This window comes from Amaranthus tricolor, chromosome 7 (assembly GCF_026212465.1).
Source record: "Amaranthus tricolor cultivar Red isolate AtriRed21 chromosome 7, ASM2621246v1, whole genome shotgun sequence".
Taxonomy (NCBI): domain Eukaryota; kingdom Viridiplantae; phylum Streptophyta; class Magnoliopsida; order Caryophyllales; family Amaranthaceae; genus Amaranthus; species Amaranthus tricolor.
In genome coordinates, this window is record NC_080053.1 from 19249831 (window position 1) to 19273693 (window position 23863).

The following is a 23863-nucleotide window of genomic DNA, read 5'->3' on the forward strand; positions in this document are numbered from 1 at the left end:
TTGATCTTTTAATATAATTTTAAAATAAAAATTACAAAAAATTGTATATTTATTAAAAAGTGGGGGGCGGGTTTACCAGCGGGTATTATTTTTTTGGCCGCTATAGGTAATTGAGCATGTTTTCGGAAGCTTTTGTTATTCGAGAGAGAACACGAGTATTTAAGATACATTCTTCCCCAACCCATATCGTTGACGATTAGTAACTACTTTTGTTGAGAAAGTCTAGCATTTGCCTCTTTATCCTATCGATCATCTTAATTATATTTAAACTATTCTTATGCTTTTTAGTTCATTGCATCGTTACTTCATTTTATGGTTAGTTATCGTTTAGGAACTTCTAATTGTTTGCCTTAGTTGTATTCATCACCCATTATCATATTATACATTTTTGAACACGCTAATCGATTGAGAAATTATTGACATATTTTCGAATCCTGTACATTTGATCCGTATTTGTCGACGTACGATGCTACACCATGTACTTGTGATATTACTAGGACGTAAAGTCCCGATCAGGGGGCTTTCATCTCCAGTAATTTTTTTGGGAAAAAAGGAAATGGAGAAAAATAGAAGAAGAAACAAGTCAAAAATAAAAAAAGTTAGGAGAGAAATTAGAAAATAAGTACAAATAGCAAAGAAATTAGAAAATAGATATAAATTAGGAGGAGAAACAAGTCAAAAAAGAAAAACAATTTACATTATCCTTTATTCACTATTTGTAGCGCAAACAAGGGAAAAACATTTCTTTTTTTAATTACAAAATTATTATAAGTATTACATGTTTGTTGTTGACAACAGTGAACAATGTTTTGCTTGACTATTTAACTAAAATTTCTCTTGTTTGTTGCTGTTACTAAGAACAAACATATTTTTAACTTTCAATCTGAAAAAAGATGTTTGTTTTGGAAATTAAAATTGATAATTTTTTTACAAAAATATTTATTTGTTTCAAATTTCGAAAGTTTTAAGGAATTCAGGAATTGCGCTATTGTGTCTGTTTAAACTTGGACCCGTTTAAATTTGGGCCCCACACATGAAAAATGGAACGATAGAACTCAATAGAGAAAGACTACACTGAAATGGCCATTGGCTAAGATAGTTTTAAAATAAAAAATTAAAAAAATAACTTTGGTCCTAAAGTAATTCCCAAAATAAATCTCTACGTATTCAAGCCTAAGATTAGTGCACTAAAATCATGTAAAAAGTCAAAAAAATTTACAATATTTTCGTTATTATTAACAACGGAAAAAAAAGAAAACAAAATCATAATTTTTAAAAGAGAACAAATTTTACCGCTAGTTGAATCGCTGATATGAACAAATAACTACTCTTTGTTTTTTTCATTTAAAATTGTTTTTTGTCCCTCATTTGTTCATTATTACTAACAACGAAAAATCGTGGTATGTTTTAATTTGACTTCAACATCTTATTCTCATGTTTATTTTTGGTTACAACGAACAAATTTTAACCTTAGACTTAAATATAAAAATGCTTATTTTAAAATTATTTCAGGAACAAACTTCGTTCATAAATTTTTTATTGAAAAACGTTTGTTTATTTCAAATATTCCATTGGCTAATATGAAGCTTGTCCGCCTATTGTTTGATTTGACCTAAAAGAGTGATTACTATAAGATTATTTACAGTCTATTTGGTAAGTGGTAATGAGAATGAAAAACTAGTGTAATTTTAATTGAAAAATCTTTTGGCTACCTTGAAGGCTATGTTTGTCCAACTTTAATCATATTATTTTTTTCGTAAATTCATTCCAATGCATTATCATTGGGAAAAGGTGCTATAAGGTGATAATGAAAATTTGTAAACAAAAAAACTTTTGTAATCAAAGTTTCATTACCATGAAAATGATATGGAACTTTTGATAAATTTTTACACTATAAATCATTCTCATTACCATCATTTAGTACTACTAACCAAATAAATCGTTAGTGTTATTTCTGCGCACTTGTCACTTGGGGATGGTCAATAACCAGAAATATGCAAATCAGTAGTGACTACTAATCTACTGAAGTATATAGATATATGGAAGACCACTAAAGAGCAACATTGGAACACAGACCAACATGAAATTCAAGCACAATCTTTCTAAAGGTTTTTTTAGGTTTTTTTTTTTTTTTTACTTTTATTCTCCAAAATTTCTCCACTGTTTTGTGGGAGAAGAAACAAACTGTCTAGGCATGCTAAAGAGATCATTCCCCTCGAAAGGAGATGTCCACTCTTGAGAATTGGCACCTGATGGATCGGTCATACCCAATACACTATCTTGTAACCCAAATATTGATACACCACTACTATTTGGAGAAGATGACGGTCTCATAGCCAGATTAACACCCATGGCAGAGGATCCTGGTTCATACAGATGAGCCCCTTTACTCCTAGAGTAGGGTGCCGCCCCGACCCACAACCTATTTTGCTTCGTAGGCAGGAAATTGCTATCCAAGCTCCAATCTATATTATTATAGTCACATGATGGCATTGAGCCACTAGTATTCCAATCCACAGCAGATTTTGACCCTGAAGTACAGGTTGAACCCAACCCAGAAAAGAGCCCTAAAGAGGATGCAGGTGCGAGCGTCGGAATCTCACCTATCCTGGACCATGAAGACTTACTACGAATGGAACCTGGATTATCCTCTTGACTACTACGCGTCATAAACAGCTGATGTTGATGTTGTTGATGTTGCTGTTGATGTTGATGTTGATGTTGATGCTGCTGTTGTTGATATTGTGCAGGGTGATAAAATTGGTTTGAGGTAAGGTTGTTTGGACCAAGACTATTAGTGCTAGGTATGTGAAGCAGTGACCTGTTAGGATTCAAAATTTCGGAGCCGTTAGGATACCACACAGCAGTTCTACCAGGAGGAGAAGAGCTAATGCTTGTTGCAGGAGCCAGTTTGGCATTTGCAGATTGTGGCCGCTGCATCATAACTACAGGCTCTCTAAATGATCCTGGCTGAAGATTCTTAAATTCATTACCATGAGTAGCATATCGTGAATCTACCTTGGTCGGCGGAGGTGATACCTGTGGAGGTGGTGCCAAAGAATATGAAACTGAAGGGCTCGACCCTGCTCCAACTGGCCACCTTTTCTCTGCTGTTGAAGCAATTTGCCGAGGTCTCGCCCACTCTAACTTGGCTTGAGCTCCTGAAAGAGGTTGAACAGCAATGGGAAACTGTTTGGGGGCCAGCGCTCCAGAAACTGCAGCTTTAGTGTAATTGAAAACCTTTTCATCCCTTCCCTGGGGTACCGAAGTTGCTACATTGGGCTTTGATTGCAACAGCTTCTCATTGCCCTGACTAGGAGTTACAGACATCTTAACATTACTAAAAGTTGGGGGATCACCGGTTTCATCGGCCTTTGGCAAGACAGCTGATTGATCCTGCTTTTGTGTTCTCAAGTCCTCTTCAGCCTTCTTTAAATCACCTTCACATATCACTATGGCTTTTTCAACATCTTGCTTTGAGCATTTATACTTTATTTCTAATTCAGCAATTTGAGAAAGTTCTTCTGATATATCAATGTTTATATTGCTCCCTGTGTCAAAATTTTGATCTTTATACTTGTTACCTCCCTTTTCTTCATCTACAAGCCAATTAACTGCTGCATCTACTCGACCTTCATTTAGCATAAGAGCCATGGTTGCACCTTCATGAGTAAATCCCATGGCCACAACCTGCTGAGCAAGGGCCTCCAGCTTTCTGGACATAAGGTAGCCATTGCAGCGTTCATGCAACTTTTGGGCACATCTTTCCTTCCGACGCTGGTGCTTCTTCTCATTTTTCTGACGTTTTTTTTCTCGCTTGTCATAGTCACCCCCTGGGATTACCTCCTGTTTGATCGGAGCATTTGATGATTTCTCTTTATTGTGCTCTTCTGACTCTACGGATCGACTATCTAGATTGGAGGCAGAATCATACTCACCTCCACTTCCATGAGTACTCCCACTAAGATCATCGGAATCATCTATATTGCGAAAACGACCATTTAAGTCAAGTGCATGGAATGTTCCTAACAATGGGTTGTACGCACTAGCTGACAGTCCATTGCCTCCGTCTACAGCTGTGGAGGACTTTGATGGAGTTTTATGTTCATTTCCTGCCCTTTTGTCCTTGGACTTGGATTTTGAAGCGGATGACATCTTTCAGAGAGATAGCTTGAGAGCTTATGATCCTGAAAACCCCATGGAAGGAACAAATTCAGAAAGGCACAAGACATTCAACTATAAAAGCCAAGAATTGAGAAAGCTAAAAAATTGTAAATTGAAGTACGGCAGTTAAAAACACAAAAGCTAAGATAACTGAAAAGGTAAGGACAACAAAGAGCATAAGCTAAGCAGATCTATCCTCAATATTTTCAGGTCCAATGTCCTTCACCATTACATATAAAAATAATAGGGAATATGCAGGAGATACACACAAATACTCCCCCCCAACTCTCTCCCGGCACAAACAAAGGAAAGAGAGAGAGAGAGAGAAAGAGAGAAAGAAAGAGAATACTGGAAATTTAACAAAAGTATAAAGAAAACTTGAAGTCAAATTCAGAAGATACAAGGATAATTCTATGGGCTAGTCCTATGCAAAAAGCCAAAAACACATTTAACTGGCATGTTATGTGACTTGGGAGTTGAAGGATGCTAACGAAGGCATGAATGGATTTTTAGTTCATGAAGAAGTACAATCCATGTAATGTGCATTGACAGCCCATTTGGTTAACGGTACTAATTGGTGGTAATATGATAATTTATAGAGTAAATTACTAAATTTTCATGGTATGTATAATGGCATTCCCATGGTAAGTTTGATTGTAAAAAAAAAATTGTTCAATATTTTCTACTACCACCTAATACCACATGTTTAAATGGTATTGCATTGGAATGAATTTTGTAAAGAAAAAGAGATTGTTGAAAGAGAATAAACATAACCATTAAATTTATCAAGAGATATACCTACCAAAATTATACTACTTCTCATTACAATTACAACCTTTTAGTACTAATTACCAGACAAACCATGAGAGTATTGAATTATAATAGTGCATCAATACATGTGCTAATCAAGCAATTCCTTTAAAGTCAAGTTTTATGCCCGGAGACAATGAGGAGACTCGTCCTTAAGCTGACACTTAACACTAAAGATGGACTATTATGCACATAAATCTTTCCAACACTTGGAAAAGCCAACCAGTACCCCCCCAGTATCACTTAAGATTTACATTAGCGCAGATTGAGTTTTTTTTAACGATTTTGATCATGTATTATTATGACTTTGATTCAAACTTTATCCCCATATTTTGTTTCATTTTATGTTATATTATTTTGATTTTGTAAAATGTTAACATATATAAGTTGTTTGTCTAATATTATTACTGAGAACTCATTGTTTTTGTAATGCAATTAAAGCTATAAAGAAAAAGATTCTTGGTGGTGAAAATTGAAGTGTACACTGTGTTTGTCTAGATTTGAGTAGACTCTAAGTCAATTTGGATGTTTTTTGTTAAATGATATCGAATTACAAGTAAAGATTATATATTTTGTGAATTATTGCAAAAAAAATTTAATGTAAGTTGTTTTTTCATATTGAAAATGTCTTAAAAATAAATACAATTAACTATTACATCTTAAACTTGTAAAATTTTTAGAATCGGTCGACTTAACGAGATGGATTAACGATCCGTTTAGAGCTGCTTTTGTTCCAAAGTAATATCTCAATTTCAACAAAACTATCTTTGAAGTTTCAGGGTTTTGATTTTCTTTTTCCTTATTTTTAATTTTAATTATTAAAATGAGGATATTATTAAAGAATTAAATACTATTTTTTATAATAATAATAAACCAAGACAAGTTTAGGACTTAGATTATGATTTGTTTTCGTAGAGCAAAATCTATAATTTATAGTTAAGGACGAGGATATAATAAATCATGTCATTTTCAAAATATGAAACATCAACGTGTTCAATTAATTTTTTTATTACTATAATTGCTCTGTTGGTTACTTGAATTATTATCTTTTTTATTAATATATGAAATTTTGAACTACATTATAAATTAAGAAAAATTACTCAGAATAATCCAACCATTACTCGATTCCTACAATAATCTCAAGTTCTCAACTATTGATTAACCATAAATAATCCGAACTTTAAGGGTTATTTGCCAAGAGTATATCATGGTGACCGGTAACTGCTTTAACAGGTAATTTTTACCAAAAGAAGAAATTAAAATATAAAAAAATTTAAAAGGTTAATTGAAAACACTAAATAAAATTAATCACTCAAACCCCTCCCCTACTGCCACCCCTCCCCCACCCATCCCCTCTCCCTTCCCCTTCCCAACTGTCAGATGGAACCAAGCCCTAAATTCATGGTTCGTATTTTTTTTACACTTTTTCTCATTTTCTCTCTTCAAAGCTTCTTTCTTTCAGTGCAATTGTCTTTCCCCATCGAATAGATGCCTAAATCAATTAGGTGAACAAAAAAATATAAAATTTTTGTTGAATTAGATGATTGTTTTATTTTTTTCCATTTGAATTATGATGTTCTTAAGCTAAAATCATTAGTTTATTTTGGTGGGTAACATGAAATTTTATAAATCTTTCAATTAAAAGTGAAACGTTGTGTTGTTTATATATTTTAGTTATGGAAATTTGAGATGAATCCTATAGTGAATATAATTGGAATTTGATATTGAATGTGCAGAAACTTAGGCAAACTTAGGTAGTATAAGTAAACTTCAACTGAGACGCGGAAATATAATGGAGTGAATGAAGCTTTACCTTTGTTGGGGCAACATGATCTTTGTTGGTTGTTGTGGGATTCTTAGTATTCCATTTATATGGAGTGTGCTTGAGGCATTAATCACTGTAGAGTTGGAAACAATGTTTTCTGAAAATGGGGGTTATGTTGTTTGGGTTTCAGCCGCTTTAGGAGATTATTATGGTGGGGTGGGTGGCTGTGGGCAAGGTAAAGGTGTAGTGAGATATGGCAGTGCTGAAAGGTGGCAGTGGGGAGGGGGTATTCTGATTTTTTTACTTATCTTTTTTTTTGTTATTTCATTTAATCTTTTCTTTTTTTTGTTATTACCTACAAAATCAGGTCACCATTTGCACTACAACATTCATGGGTAAGTGATTTTAAAGGTGAAATTATTTATGATTAATCAAAAGTTAGGATTATTGTAAGAAAATCAGGGAAAGGTTGGATTATTGAGGGTAATTTTTCCTATAAATTATTTGATTTAGTAAATTCTGAACTCAGAAAAAATTCCTGAAATAGTGCATAACCAATCCCAGCCCACTCCAAGAGGCTTCAACATACCGTTTACTCCTATTTTGTAGCCAATATTTAAAATTCCCTCTTGAAATACTCTGTTATAAGCGCCATTTGATCATCTAAAAAAAGGCGCCAGTTCATCCGTGTTCTTCAAAAAGGTTTCTTTGTCAATAAAACTATCTTCAAGTTTATGCTGCCCTAATTACAAGGTAACAATATAATCTTGAAGAGAGTTTCTTTAACATTCTTTGTATCAAATTTCTTCTTTCACATCGAATTCAGCGAAAATTTAAAATTAGGGAACAAAAGGCCTAATCACCACGCATGAAAAGAAATCATTTCCGAGAAATACATTAGAAGGCAACCGAAGTCAGAATAAAACCAAAATCAAGAAACATGCAACATAATCTAATCCAATCCATTTCTAATCCTCCAAAAACATTAGACATGTACCAAATCATTTCCGACAACGTACTTATAACCCTAACCCCCAAAACAATCGGACAATTTAACAAATCAAAAACATCAACCAACCGTTTAAACAAAAAGGGCACATTATCGAACAACATTCAAATGCAATCAAGACAATTACAGGGCCAAGAAAAGCTAAAACAACAAAAACAAAAATTACAAAAATGTTGAAAAACATCTAAGAGAAGAATAACAAACCTGGAAAAAGGAGCGAAATAGAAATTGGATCGATTGTTAAATAATTGATTGTGTAAATCAAACGCTTGTGACGAATTTAGGCGACTAAACGAGACAATGGCTAGGGGAGAGAAATTGCGAGGGTGAAAGTGAATCGCAAAATACAAATTAGGGTTTTTGATTGACACGATGACGATAATCATGATGATAATAAAGGAAAGCAAAAAGGGGAATTGAAATTTGTGAAGCTTTTTACTCCCTCTGTAATTTTGTTACTCTTTCTTTCCCATTTTTGATTTTTAAGGTTATTTTTCGAGTTGTTTTATTTGTTTCCAATTTTACTATTTAAAAAAAAAAAATCTATTTATCAGTTTTTTTAAAAAAAATGAACTATATATTAGGTTGGTTTGGCGGAATCTATTTTGAATTTTCATCTATTCTTATTTTAATATTTTTAATACATTTCAATATAGTATTGCTTAACACAAATCTTATTGAGAGACCCATTTTTAATTGGGTCGGCTCATAAAGAATAATATAAAGTAAGTTACTTGGTGGGCATTAAGAGTATTCTAAGTTGGTATTCAAGACATTGTAAGTATTGCACGCCTGCTTAATAGACATTAAAAATTTTGTAAGTATGCATTATGTGTAACATCCCGGACTCATCAGGCCGTTGGTGATTACCCATGAAAACTGTAAACTAGCCCCACATACCAACAAAAGTCTTTGTGTGCACCCGAAAAAACTTCTTTGTAAATGGCCTCCTTTGAAAATTAGATACACCTTGTTGATATAAATAGTCTATCAATTTTTTTAATTATAATATGGACCTTCACGTTATCACTTGTTATATACTAATAATATATACGAGATGTAATTTTGTCTACATTTATTAAATATCAATTGGTCACAGGGCATAAAATATTATCATATAACATACACATATAAACATAAAGAAACTTAAACGTAAAATAACGAGGTATCACATTATAAATATTGTAAGTCGACATTTAAGGATATTGTAATTAGGCATAAGATACGGTAAGTAAGTATTAAGGGTGATGTAAGTGGCATTATGGTTACAGTAAGTAGACATTAAGCTTTAATTGGCTAAGCATGAAAGACGTCTTTTAGAGATACGGTATTTCAAGAGACCGACTTATTGCTTATTGCTTTTTTAGAAAAAAAAATAGATATATATGGTCACCATAAACTTTTTAACTAACTACTTCATATTTCGGATTTTTAAAAATGTTTAAGGTCTTTATATATTTGCACTAACCAATAAAATTATTATAAAGGAAATAATATTCTTATTGCTATCTATTTTCATATTACTCTTATGGCTAAGCAACTGGAAGACCCCAAGTTCATTAAACTTTGGGAGCAGATCAGTGAAGGGAGAGCTGAAGGTTTTACAATTCATGAGGATGGTAGTCTTCGTTTTAAAGGACGGTGGTGTGTACCGGATGGGTGTGACTCTTTGAAGGAAAAATTATTGAACGAAGCTCATAATTCTAGATGCTCAGTTCATCCTGGTGGAGACAAGATGTATCAAGATTTAAAATGCATGTTTTGGTGGTCGGGTATGAAAAAGAATATTGCAGAATTTGTTGCTAAGTGCTTAACGTGTCAAAAGGTCAAGAGTGAGCATAAGAGACCTGCCGGATTATTACAACCTCTAGAAATTTCGGTCTGGAAGTGGGACGACATTTCCATGGACTTTGTGTTGGGTTTGCCACGAACAAGAGCCGGTAATGATACTCTTTGGGTTATCGCGGACAGACTTACTAAGTCGGCAAGGTTTATTCCAATGAATTGTAAGTAGGATATGGAACAACTTGCTCGTGCTTATATTAAGTACGTGATTCGTTATCATGGAATACCTCGTACTATTGTTTCCGATCGGGATACTCGATATTTGTCACATTTCTGGAAATCACTACAACAAGCGTTGGAGGCCACCCTTCTTCATAGTACATCCTTCCACCCAATGACCGATGGTCAGACAGAACGTGTCAATCAAATACTGTAGGACATGTTGAGAGCGATAGCCATGGAATGAACATTTGGATCTGGTAGAGTTCTCTTATAATAACAGTTACCAAGCTACGATTCAAATGGCTCCATTTGAAGCACTTGATGGTCATAAGTGTCGTAGTCATGTATGTGTAACACCCCAGAATTTCCGACCCCTTAACGAAACCAAAACCGTAAAGGACGGGAGGAAATTCGGGTGTTACATAAAAGAAAAAAGGAAAAGAATTTAGATAAACTTTAATTATTGACTTTAAAAAAAGGTGAGTGGAAATTTTGGCAGCATCTGCCTTAAAACTGTGCGCCTTTGTAGAAAAACAAAAGTTAATTAAGAAGCTAATAAAGTAAAGGCACTAACAGCCTATCAAAACTTTGTCACGGCGGATTGATTTGTCGCCGGCCTCTCAAATCAACATGCCAAACATGGATCGTGGTTCCAGTGTCGACGTTTGCGTTTTAAAAAGACTTAACTCCTTAAAACCATACATAGTTATAGACTACGCAGCGAAAATACAAATACACGTGGGAGGACGCAAGGCCTCATAACAAAACATATACAATCAAAATTTACAAAAGATAACAAGAGATTCAAAATCGAAAGATAGCGGTAAGGACACAGGTTATGCTTCGCCCTCATCACTTTTCCCAAATGCAATGCAATACATAAGAAGCTCCAGTGCTGCTACTCTTGTCTATGATCCTCCTGCTGCTCGACATTAGACCAAAGGCCAATGTGTCATAGCAGGACAATCATAGAAAGTCATCAACAATCAAACATAAACACAAACACGTACACGTCAGTAACTAGCATCATATATAATAAGGCCAACTACTAGATAACATTATATTATAAAACAACATAAGACGATTTCATAAGACACCAGCACATGTAGTAACCGTTTATCGGCCACTTATACTTCTTAATTTCACTATGTGCTTTCTAACCCGAACCATGTGTTCTTGGGTAGAATGCAGGTCTTCACGCTCCTCTTTTTAAACATAACTCCTGCAAACACGCATAGTATCAACTCGACCAAGGCATTAACAGAATACCTAACGCATGACCTTATAGAGCTTGTCTATCTTAAGGTAAGTTTGATCGTAGTCCGTAATATCCTTGATGTAACTTAACTTAGGCACACTTCTCGCTAGCATAAACTATTCTATCAATAAGTAGATGTTCTATCAATGAGTAAATATTCTATCAAAGAGTAAACGTTTTATCAACGCGTAAGCTTTCTACCAAAGAATGAACCTACTATCAATAAATACCTTTCGATCAATGAATAAATTTTCTGTCACTGAATAGTTTTCTATCAGTGGATCTTTTCTTTACTTCCTGGCATAGTGACACAGCCAAGGGCGTTATCGGCCTCCCGGCGCCCATTGGCAAAGTATGAGCTCATGCCCCCTCCAGCTAACCCTCTCGGGTCCTACCTTTGGGAAAAACCTAACACACTGGGGTACTAAACAAGTGAAGAGGCCACCATATTGGGGTTTGCAAGGCCCGCATGGTAACACCTCGGTCAAGGGGCGTTATCGGCCTCCCGGCGCCCAATGACCCAAGCATGCTCATACCCCCCTTACGGTGGTCCCGTCGAACCTCACCTAGGGGACTAATAAAACAACCGGACATAATCCAGTTAAGTCACACCAGCTAATCATAATATAGTACCTTATCGGATGGGAATAACTTCCACTCTCAACTATTAATGAGCGCCCTGGGATAGCAGCGCGCCAAAACCCACTGAGCCACTCAATAGAATATGAAATTCACCTATAAAGGAATCATTCTAACTCCAATTAGGCATAATCTAATTCTTAAATAAATAAGAGGGGTGGTCCCCGCCTCCTACTAACACTTTCATTCTCTATAACTATTCTAAGCGCAAGAATTTCCTAGTCGACGGCGTTTCGTATAAGGCGTACTCACTAGTATCTCAGTTTTGATGCAGTGCATAGTATTACAATGAACAATAATGTCTTAAATAGAAATTGCGTATAAGAGTTTGTTACTGCGTGTACGTACCTGCAAGCGTCACTGCACGATTAAAAGTCACAAAATCACCCCAACTAAGGCTCTACTTTCCTCTTACGAAATGGGCACCTATATAAGTTATGAGTAGAACTAATAAGTTCCCTTAACTACTTGACATACCAAACTAAATATCCAAGTAACCGCCATCACCCATTCAACATGAGTTTCCGATCACTCTAGCACGCACACAACTCATTCAATACAAGTCAAAATCATCAACTCAACGCAACATAAGTCTTTCCATCCATTTAAGTAGAAGTATGTGTGAATCGTTCCTTTACATTAACTAATTTTGAGCATATCGGCTCGCGTTACCCAAAAATAACTAATCATAACTAAATCTTACAATTTTAATATAACATTAATATAACGATAAGACAAATTTGTTGCATTCTCCAAGGCTATTAAGAACTATAATCAAAACAACACGACAAATAACTTTAGCAACCATCCACGATAAGTTGACATTATGCTCTTGGCTTACCAATATCATGTATCTATAATTTCAATAACAACCTAATAAGGGTATTTGTAATTTACAACAATCAAACCACAACAATTAGTAACTATTATTCCCAATATAATCAATCGAAATCACTTTCAAAGTCAACTAACATCATCACCATTACTAATTATTCACAATAATAACTAATCGACCAAATCTTAAAACAACTTTTAAAGTTATTTAATCAATCATCACCAAAATATAGTATAAAACACACTAGTAATTTCATTTCTAAATCCAAGCCCTAATCGTTTCGTGTTCAAAGATAACATATTTAATCACTACACATACTAAGATTCGAAGAAACTAATACAAAAATCAACACACAACCCATAATTTCAATCACACTTCAAACCCTAAGTCATAAACATGTTTAATTCATCAATCAGATTCTTACCCACAAAAAGATTCAATGAGAATAACACAAAAAAAAAAATCAACACCTCACTCATAAACTTCATAAAACTTCAATAAAACTTCAAATAAAACTAGGAATTAATTAGAGAAAAGAAAAGAGATGGCTCACAAAGATGGGACTAACAAAAGGATGAAGACTAGATGGTGGAGAAGGACCCACACGGCTGGGCCGTGGCTGTTGGTGGCGGCAGCCTCCACGGCAGAAAAGGGAGAAGAGCAGGCTGGGGTCTTGGCTGCAGCAGACGCGAAGCGGTGGCGGTCTAGATGTTGGTCGCTGTTGTTTGGGGAAGGAGACGTAGCCCTTGCTGCTGCTTGCGAGGGCGGCTGCTGGTCGGGGAACGAGACGCAGCCCTTGCTGCTGCTTGCGAGGGAAGCTGCCGGTTGAGGAAAATGGGAAGGAGGCGCACGGGAAGAGAGAGGAAGAAGGAGAGGGAGAGAAGGAGAGGATGACGGCTAGCTTTTGTATTTAGGGTTTCATGAGTTTTTTTTTTTTTATATATATATATACTTGTTTTTATTATTATTATTATTATTATTATTATTATTATTATTATTATTATTATTATTATTATTATTATTATTATTATTATTATTAGGTTTATTTATTTATTTATTTTTATCTCGGTTTATTTTTCTTGCGAGGCCCAACTAAGAGACTTCGTGGGCTCACACATTTTAGTAAAATAATCATTTTGATTCGAACCTCTTTATTTGAGAAGTCGTAACTATATTTCTAATATATATATAAGTCGACATTTAAATCTGTATATGAAAGAAATTTATTAAAACTAATTCGAAAATAATTAAATAATAATTGTAAAATCTTTAAAAAATATTAAAATATTAAATAATTACGTCATTAAAATCTCGGGGTGTTACAGTATGCTAGGATGATTTTACTGAATCTGTCACCTTAGGACCTGATATGCTTGTTCAAATGACTGAACAAGTAAAGTTAATTCGCGAGAAAATGAAAGCAGCCCAAGATAGACAAAAATTGTACGCCGATCTCCGACGTCGGCCTGATGAATTTGAAGTGGGTGACAAGTTTCTACTTCGTGTGTCTCCAATGAAAGGAGTAGTTCGCTTTGGTGCTCGTGGAAAGTTAAGCCCACGTTCCATAGGTCCTTATGACATTGTGGAGAAAGTAGGGAAGTTAGCCTATCGATTAGCATTGCCTAATGCTCTGGGTAAAGTGCACGACGTTTTTCACATTTCTCAGTTGAAACGTTACGTCGCAGCCTCTTCTCATGTATTAGATCCAGAGGCGTTAGAACTTGATGAGAGCCTAACCTATAAGGAACAGCCTGTCCGGATATTGGATAAGAAGGTCTGCAGTACTCGTCGGAAGGATATCACCATGGTTAAAGTATTATGGTCCAATCACCGCTCACAAGAGGCAACCTGGGAGACGGAAGACTCCATGCGAGAGCAGTATCCTCACCTTTTCTCTCAGGTTAGTAAGTTATGGGGACGTAACTTCGTTAAGGGGGGTGGAAGGCGATAGTATTTTCGTGCAATTCATGTTTTGGGTTGCTTTGTGTATGTGGGTATAGTGATTAACTTTGTTTTACTTGTTTTGTGGTTATGTGTTATGATAAGTATGGTTTTGGGGTCAAAACCTTTTTAAGGGGGGTAGTCTGTAACACCCCGATATTTTCCCGATATTTTCTTCCAGATATATTTAATAATTCACTAGTAATATTATATATATATATATATATATATATATATATATATATATATATATATATATATATATATATTTTATTTATTATTGGGCTTGGTCATGAGATTTGTAATCCTTTTTGGCAATTAGAATTATTTGGGCCCAAACTTTTCCTTAGCCCATCTTTTATTTTCAAAAAAAGTTAAAAAAAAAGTAGGAGGGAAGGTGGCCGATCCTATGGGACTCTTGGTGAAGCTTGTAACTCCTTTAGGGTAATGAAAGATCAAGGCATTAATCCCATATAATTAACCCTTCTTAATTCCTTAATCATTTTCATTTTGACATCCTTTCGTTTCTAAAGTTTTCAAGGATAAAAAAAATATATCCTCTCAAAATTCCTCCTAATTCACATTTCTAACTCCATTACCCTTCATCATTTGGTGTTTTCCTTTACAATTATAAGTGTAATTCTTAATCTATGTTGATTCTTAAGTTTTAATTTAAAATTCTATGATTATTATATGTGTTATCTTATAATTCAATTTTTATTTATGAATTTAAAATTTCATGTATGATTTTGGGATGTATTTTTCTATCTAAATTGATGAAGAATGTTTCTTTTTAGAGTTTTTAGATATGCATATATGTGAATAATAGGATTGGTTTGTGTGATGGGTGATTTTGAAATTTATATATAAATATGAATGTTCATGTAAAAAAATATGTGTGTTTTTTTTATATTTGGTGGAAAAATTATTTATTTTATTGACTAATATTAGAAATTTATAATTTTGCTAAAGAAAAAAAATATATACAAATATGTATAAAGAAATTATTGTTGAACAATGAATTTAATCTCAAAGATGGTTCATAAGAATTATATAAATTTGGTCATTAATATTTGATAGGCAATGTACCATTTGGAATTCATTTGTTGATGAATTTTGGTGAATCCCGTAGGGTTAGGAAAATGGTAAAAAAAATCTGTTTATGGGACACTTTTTGGCTTGAAAATAGGTTAAAAATACTTAGAGTACATTATGAATTATGAAAATTGGTACCCGGGAGTTTTGACGCCTTCCGGACGCAACGGTGAAGTCGGAATTTCAGTTTGGCAGTGTTAACATACTGTTTTGGACAGAATACTAAATCTGAATTTTATTTGATGTTATGTTGTGATGAAGTATGTTGTGTGATCATGAATTGTTTGCAAGTGTGGCTTGTTGTTAGATGTGTGTGTTGGTTGTGGTTTGAGAAAGTGTGAATATATGCTTATTCTCGTATGTACGATTGAATCGTGTAGGAAGTCGATTCGTGACGGGAAGTTGATAGTTTCATTTAAGATTTGCTTTTGCTTTCTTAAGGTACGTACACGCAGTAAAATTTTATACATCGTGGATTGGTTGTTATAAAGGAATAATAATAATAATATGAAAATTTGATTTATTTGAAAATAAAACACTTGTCATTGGTTGAGACTATTATTTGAAAATAAAACACTTGTCATTGGTTGAGACTATGTCATTTGGATTGTAATAGATATTTACGGTCCGTTTGGTTAGTGATACTAAATGTTGGTAATGTAAATGATTTATAGTATAAAACTTCATCAAAGATTCCATATCATTTCCATGATGATGATACATTGATCACAAAAAAGTTATTTGTTTACAAATTTTCATTACCACCTAATACCACATCTCTTAATAGTAATGCATTGGAATGAATTTTATGAAGAAAATGAGATAATTGAAGTTGGACAAGCATGACCATCAAAATAGCCAACAGATTTTTCAACCAAAATTACACTAATTTTCATTCTCATTACCACCGTTTATTACTAACTACCAAATGGGTCATTAAAGGTTTATTATCTTGAGATTTGGCATTTTTAAAGAGAAATTCCACATGGTAATATCGAACTTTCATGAAATGCCACTGGTAGCACTTTTGTAAAATTTTTCCACATGATAGCAGTCAATTTATGCCTTATCTAACTGCCGTAGCATTTTCCGTTAAATTCTTGTCAATTTTCGTTTAATTTACCATTTTGACGTTCCTACCCTTATTAACTGTTGATTGTTGTCTTTATAATTTGCCCTAAACCATTCTTATGCTCTCAAATGTTTAATTTACCATTTTGACGTTTCATTCATAAACGGTCTCAAATGCTTAGGGCAAATTTTAAAGATAAGAACCAACACTTAATAAGGGTAGAAACGTTAAAATGGTAAATTTAACGAAAATTAACAAGAGTTCAACAAAAAATGTCACGGCAGTTAGATAAAGTGTAAACTGGATTCTATTATGTGGAAAAAATTTATATATACAATTAACACTTAACAGCTGGATTCTACCACTGGCATTTCATGAAAGTCAATGCTACTATGTAGAATTTCCCTTTAAAGAATCTAACATGAAGATTTACTAGGTTGTACCTATGAAAATCAGTTCAAATTCAACCAACCACATAAACCAGAGTTGAACCTAAACTACAATCAGCTTGGCCCCATCATTTGACTGGTGCAGTTCCGATTCATTCATAACAGGTTCAACCAGCATAAACTCATATGAACCAGCCCATGTGGCCATGTCTATAGCTAAACATATGCAAGAACAAAGTGAAATGATAACGATGGTGAAGATTGCTATATGGTGTTTGCAACCTCAGTACATAAGGCATGTAAGTACCATGTCCATGGTGGTTTAAGTTTTACTAGGTCTTCCAAATACAAAAGCCTCAAGGGATCTTCTTTACATTACCATGGCACATGAGGACATTCCAAGGAGGCAAACTTCAGCTCTTCATTTTTCCCTGAGGACATGCTTTTGTGTGGGCCTCATTGACATGCTTAGACTTCATTCTATATATACAGTTAACACTTAACAGTATATAAGGTTCTCAGGTCAATCTTATAGCAATAGATCCTAGCACTCAAGCGTCTTCTCATTTCTGTATTTTGACAATTATGTAATCTTCAAAGACAATTGCATTTTGCGCAAGAAATATAACACAATAATAAAGGTGAACAAATAAGGGAAAAAACATGATCCACATGGACCAAATCCTTCATAGAAGTCGCTTAAATATAAACAGCAATTGTCAACAACTACAGAGATCCAGAGATCCAAAGATACCAAAAATACCCAGTTGCAAACAACAAAAACTTACAATTTACAACACTCCAGTGGACTACAGGCTACAAACATGCACTAATATTAGTGAGAAAGCTGCTAGACAAAAGAGCAAGAACGCCTGACCTTTCAAAATAGATTGTCGAAAGTATTGTCTAAGAAGACACCAACCACAAATTCAGTATAATAAGTCTAAACTCGACCATCCCATAAGGACTCAGCACGAAACTTGTCCGATTTTAAGATAGTTTCAACCTCTTTGGGTGGGTTCAATCCCAATTTACTGGCACGAATCCATCGATCAAGTCTGTTCATACCGATGCAAGGTCCATACACCATGTTCATATCAAATTGCCTCAACACCTCCTCATATCGATCATGATCATCTGATAAGCAAAAGTTCACCAAATGAATCTTAGAATTCAAACAACAACTAGCATAATTTCCTCAGTAATCACATTCCTACAAAACCATAGTAAATAATATCCTTATCCTATTAATTATTTTTGCAAAACTTTATAGTTAAATTTAGCAAATTTTAACCATCAGACCGTAATTTGTGGCCTACAGTTGTGAACAAATTCAGGGAGTGTTACTTGAAAAATCAGTCAATCAAGTAAATTTCAAAATAAATTCTAATAATCTTCCACAATAACACAACAAATCAAAGTTCTTCAAAAGTTATTCTAAATACTAAGTTGTTAGCAATCTCCAGCATAAAACAAAACTTTAATTCAAAAAGCTACTTCAAATATCGTCTTTCCTTGCATTTCCAAAAAAGAAAAAAAATCGTATTTCCCTAACTTTTCAATCAAAACCCTAACATTGACCACCAAAACTTGCCAATGTATAGAAAACAAAAAAAAAAGAACCGATTCTAGTACCAACTTAAAACATCATTAAAATAAAAATCAAAATCGCAACAAATTAAGCAACGCTAGACGCAATTTGACGCAATATAAGTGAAATACAAGACTGTAAAATTATCAAAGAAAAGAAAAGCGAAAAAATATACTTCAAATATTGTCTTCCCCTAAAATTTTCAATCACAAACCCTAACATTCAGTTTCATGAATTTAACTAGCAATTGACCACCAAAAAGTACCAAAAAATAGAAACGAAAAAACAAGCACCTATTCAAAACATCATAAAAAAATCAAAATCGCAACAAATTAAATTACATTATAAGAAGATTAAAGCAATATTAACAAATGAGAAACAAAAGTTTCAAAAATCTGATGAAAGAAGAAAGAAGAGCCGAAATGAAGTAACCTTGAAGATCAAGAGAGCCATGGTGAGAGACAAGAGCAGGAGGTTGAACAACGTCGGATCCAACAGAAGCAGAGTGAGAAGGAGTAGTAGGCTTGTTTTTACCAGCCTTAGAAGAAGACTTTGAAATTCCAGAAGTGTTCTTCTTTTGCTTGTAAAACTTCTTCATGTCAACTCTTGCTGTCGCCATTTCTGTTGGAAGCTTTGCTGCTTCAAACTTTTCCAAGTTAAGAAGAAAGGAGTGTAATAATTCTAGAAGAGCAATCTGAAGAGTCTATACCCATTATATTGCTCAAAAAAAAAATAATTCCCACTTTGCATGTGGGAAAGTATTTCCCACAATACCGTCCACGTGGAAATTTTTTTAATTTTTTTCACTTTTCAGACAAAACCGCCACTTGAGATGGCGGTTTGCCTTAAGCACTAAACCGCCACATGAAGTGGCGGTTTGCTTACTATTTTTTCTTAAAAAAAAAAAAATTAAAATGACCTGCTGTTTTGTACTGCTATCAAACCGCCCTTACTTTTTTAAAAAAAAAAAAAATTAATAATGTTTTGTACTACTACAAAACCGCCACTTGAAGTGGCGGTTTGCTTACTTTTTTAAAAAAAAAATTAATAATGTTTTGTACTACTACAAAACCGCCACTTCAAGTGGCGGTTTACTATTTTTTTTTTTTTTTTAAATTAAAATCCACAAAACGCCATTTCAAGTAGCGGTTTAGTTCAGATCTCTTAACAAAACCGCCATTTCAGGTAGCGGTTTTATTAAAAAAAAAAAAAAAAAAATTCTGACGTGGACGGTAATGTGGGAAATATTTTCCCATTTCAAGCAAAGTGGGAATTATTTTTTTTTTTTGGCATTAACATGGGAAAAGATTCCAATCTGAAGGGTGATGAAAAAATAATTCCAGACCAATTTCTCTCTATATTTTCTTTCTCTTTCACATCAGATTTTTTTATGTAAAGATTTTTGCTATTCAAGCTTATCTAATTCATAAGGAAAAAAAAGTTTCCTCACTACTCTTTCATATTTTATATTTTATCACATCTCATTTCTTTCTCAACCCTAAAATTTTGTTAAGACAAAAAAATAATTCATAAAATATTATAAAGATAAAAATAATAATACCACAAAAATATTAAAAAGATAAAACTAATAATATAAATATTAAACCACTTGAATACTAATTTAATGATATGAAAAAGAAGAGAATTTTTTAAGCGTGTCAAAAAAATAGAAAAATAAGTGTTTATTTATGGAGAATTTTTTTCATGAATGTTGGTATATTTTATTTTTTTTTAAATCTTTAAAAATTAGAAATTGTGTGTAAAAAAATAGGAAAATATGGTGGTGGGCCTATTATGAGGAAACTCCAAAATTTTCCTCCTATTGAGAAGTTTTTTAGAAATATTTGAGAGTTCTTTTGTGAGTATTTACTAATGGGGTACATTTTTACACAAAAAATTCCCACTCAAATAAAAAAACATCACCTTTGTCATAGCTCGAAGGGTGCTCAAATTGTCCAAATTTTCAAAATGCCGCTACAAATATATAAAAATTTTACTATTTAGTTTTATAATTAAAAAAATAATTTATGAATTACAGTCTTAAAGTCTATTATTTTTGCGAATTACATCCTTTATTTTTTGCGAATTACATCCCCTAAAATATCGAATTTTACAGGTTTAGGCCAAAAATACAGAATTTCAATTATTTAACCTAAAATTCGAACATTAAAATGGTTGATATTATGTGTTTTGGCCTGAACCTGTAAACTTTCATACTTTGGTGGATATAATTTACAAAAAATAAACATTAAGGTTGTAATTCGTAAAACTGCTAAATTTTAAGACTGTAATTCACAAATTATTCTAATAAATAAATAAATAAAAGTTAAATATTTATTTTTAATAATTTTTCATAAAATGAATTTACAGATGTTATTATTTGAAAATTATGTAAAAGTTAAATGTAATCCACAATGTGAAATAAATTTTATTTTCATAGTATAACTCTCATTTGTAGTGTTTTTTAGTTATACAAAGTCTCATAATAATCATTGTTGTAAGAGAAAGGAAATAAAAAGCTTGGAGGTTAAAGAGTGTTTCTTACTTTACTAGGAATTAAGTGTCTAATTGACTGCGTAGGGCTACAAGGAGTGTTTAGAAGATAAGTGTGACATTTTTCTAAAGTATGTACTCTAAAACTCTAAGTAAGGGTTCGCTTGGATTGAGGACAAATCTTTAAGGGTAAATAAAAGTCAAACTAGGAAGACAAAGTTAGTTAGATAGATGATTAAAGAAATTTGATTATAAGAGATGTGTAAGAATTAATTAAAAGGAATGAAAAATGGAGAAACTAGCAATAAGTTCCCTTATTTTGGGGTATAAATTTACCCTAGGGGAGGGTGGAGAAATTCTTTACCTCCAAATGAGGGAAATCAACCTTTTTTTTATTCATCTTTTTTAATTTACTCTATTTTACCTCGATCACAATTATTTAACTTCATTTACATCTCTAATTACCTTTGTTATATTAGTTTGACTTTTTTTATCCCTTTAAATATTTACCCTTAATCCAACCGACCCTTAAAAAGTGAATAAGGAGACTTTGCCAAAAGGCGAAGAGAAAGGCTAAGAGTTACAAGAACTCAAGGGAGGAGATGTACGTCCTTTAAGGGCAAAACTCTGTATGTAATTTGCGTCTTTATTATTGTTTTCATCATTGTTCTTATAATATTCATAGTTAAAGTCACTAATTAACTTTATTCCGCAATCAATTTTTGTTTTAAGTTTCAAAGCCTAAACTATCAATGTCAAGACCTTAACAAGTTTCGCGAAAGTTTTTCATACTCAATTCAACTTCCTATTAGAGTATTTCCATCACCTTATTGATTCTTCAATGAAGATGTCCAAAATTGCTCAAACTATTAAATAATAAAATTTATAAGTAGAGTGATAAAGATATGCATGACAAAACATACCTCCATATTAGAGAAACAATTTGAATTTATATTGGGGAGATCTACGATAAAAACAATTCATTTTATAAGACAAATGATGAAGTACTATATCAACAAATTTTTTTTGCATTATTTATTTTTAATTATTCCCTCCTATATACCATATATATCTCATTTGCTTTTTAAACATTATTCACCATTCACTTTTACTATTATATTTTATTTTTAATCAATAAATTAAAATTAAAATATACCTAAGTGAGATCATTCGTCTCAATAGATTTAATTAATAATTTTTTTATAATTTTTAATTATGTATAATTAAAGGTATTTTATTTAAAAAAATATAATATTGGGTGAAAAAATAAATGAGATATATATGATGAATAAGAACAAGTATAATACTCCCTCCGTTTTTTTATGTTTGTCCACCTTATTATAACGGGTAATTTTAAATATTTGTCCACTTTAGAATACTTTCCATTTTTTGAAATCTTTTTTCCTTAATATACTTTCATAATCCCTCCCATTTTCCACAATATGCCTGTATATTCTCTCTCTCTCTCTTATTTCTCTCGTATGAAACGCTTCTCATTATTGCTTGCTCTAATTCTCGTGTCTCTCTGATCTCTATTTTCCTCACTCTCTCACTTAAAATACTCCATTTTCATGGCTTCTTTAAACCTTTGCCCCCTGCTTTTGGTTTACCTTTAGTTCATTTTTTTGAACTAAAATAGAGATAAGTACTTTCTCTACATTTTGAGGTAAGTTTCATATTTCTTGGACCAATATTGCAAAATCACCCCTCCTGTTCTTCATCTGCCATTTAACGTCTGTGCAAGCTCTGTGTTTTTTTTATCTTTCTTCCTTCTTTTGATTATAGAAAATAAGAGATCTACTAGTTCTTCAACAATACCTAGTTCTCTTTATGATGGGCTTTGTGATTATGGGGATTTATGTTCGTGTTCCTCGCATGGCCTACCACACTCATACTCAAATGAGATTTTAAGGTGGACTAAGAAAGAACTTGAGGCCTATCAAAATTCTATTGAAGATGACGCCTCTTTAATGTATCGTGAGTCTAATTCTTCTCCTTCTTCTTATTCATACCTTAATGAAAAAGAACCCCCTTTGAAGATTGTTAAGTGGGTGTATGATTCTCCTACTAAAATGAGTCCTTCAAGTCCTCTTGTTGAAGTACACCAAAATTTGGTGGTTCTTGATACTATTGAAGAAGTACTTGCTGCTAGAGCAAAAAAAAAACCCTAAAAAACGCTCTTGATGATTGTAAGACATCTATGTTCATACCTTTTTATTTCATAGTTGAGAACAACCAGATATTTGGGCTGTAGGACGTCATTTGAACTTTGGGAGAATTCTGAAAATTGTTTGCTGCTGTATGATTTTGGGATTTCTGATTTATGACTTGCTATTGTTTGCTATTCATACTTGTTTCCGTTTTCTGTTCAATGTTGAAAGGAAATAACTTATGGGCTTCATTTCTGTTTTATGTTTGTTGTTGAACATTCAGTGTATTTTTTGTATTGTTTCTGTTTGTTGTTGATCTTTGTTTCTATTTTGTGTTTGCTGTTGAACATTCTGTAAATTTTTGGTGATGTTTTTGTTTGCTGTTGATCTTTGTTTCTATTTTGTGTTTGTTGTTGAACATTCTGTATATTTTTTGTAATGTTCAAGCCCCAATGATGATTTTTTTTGTGAGTTCCTGTAAATTTCATAATCTAAAAAAGTGACTTTAAATTCTTAGTTGAGTAGTTTTTGGTAAACGTCTAAATTCACTGTGTTATATGCATGTTCAGTGGCATTCATTCTTGTGTGATGATTGTTTATAATCTAAGAGGTTTAACAACCTCTATGATGAAACAGGGGGCTTTT

The 23863-nt window shown here is 33.0% G+C and overlaps 2 protein-coding genes across 2 annotated transcripts; both read right to left on the reverse strand.

The window, feature by feature from the left end:
- Positions 1–2059: 2059 nt before the first annotated feature.
- On the reverse strand, positions 2060–8170 carry LOC130817936 (uncharacterized). The gene is made up of 2 exons (XM_057683916.1): positions 7953–8170; positions 2060–4187 (listed from the first exon to the last, which is right to left on the reverse strand). The coding sequence occupies exon 2, from the start codon at positions 4153–4155 to the stop codon at positions 2140–2142; it is 2016 nt and encodes a 671-aa protein (XP_057539899.1). The 5' UTR covers positions 4156–4187; positions 7953–8170; the 3' UTR covers positions 2060–2139.
- A 9466-nt stretch (positions 8171–17636) lies between these two features.
- LOC130817937 (uncharacterized) lies at positions 17637–19259 on the reverse strand. The gene is made up of 2 exons (XM_057683917.1): positions 19008–19259; positions 17637–18121 (listed from the first exon to the last, which is right to left on the reverse strand). The coding sequence occupies exons 1-2, from the start codon at positions 19192–19194 to the stop codon at positions 17928–17930; spliced, it is 381 nt and encodes a 126-aa protein (XP_057539900.1). The 5' UTR covers positions 19195–19259; the 3' UTR covers positions 17637–17927.
- Between the last annotated feature and the right edge of the window lie 4604 nt (positions 19260–23863).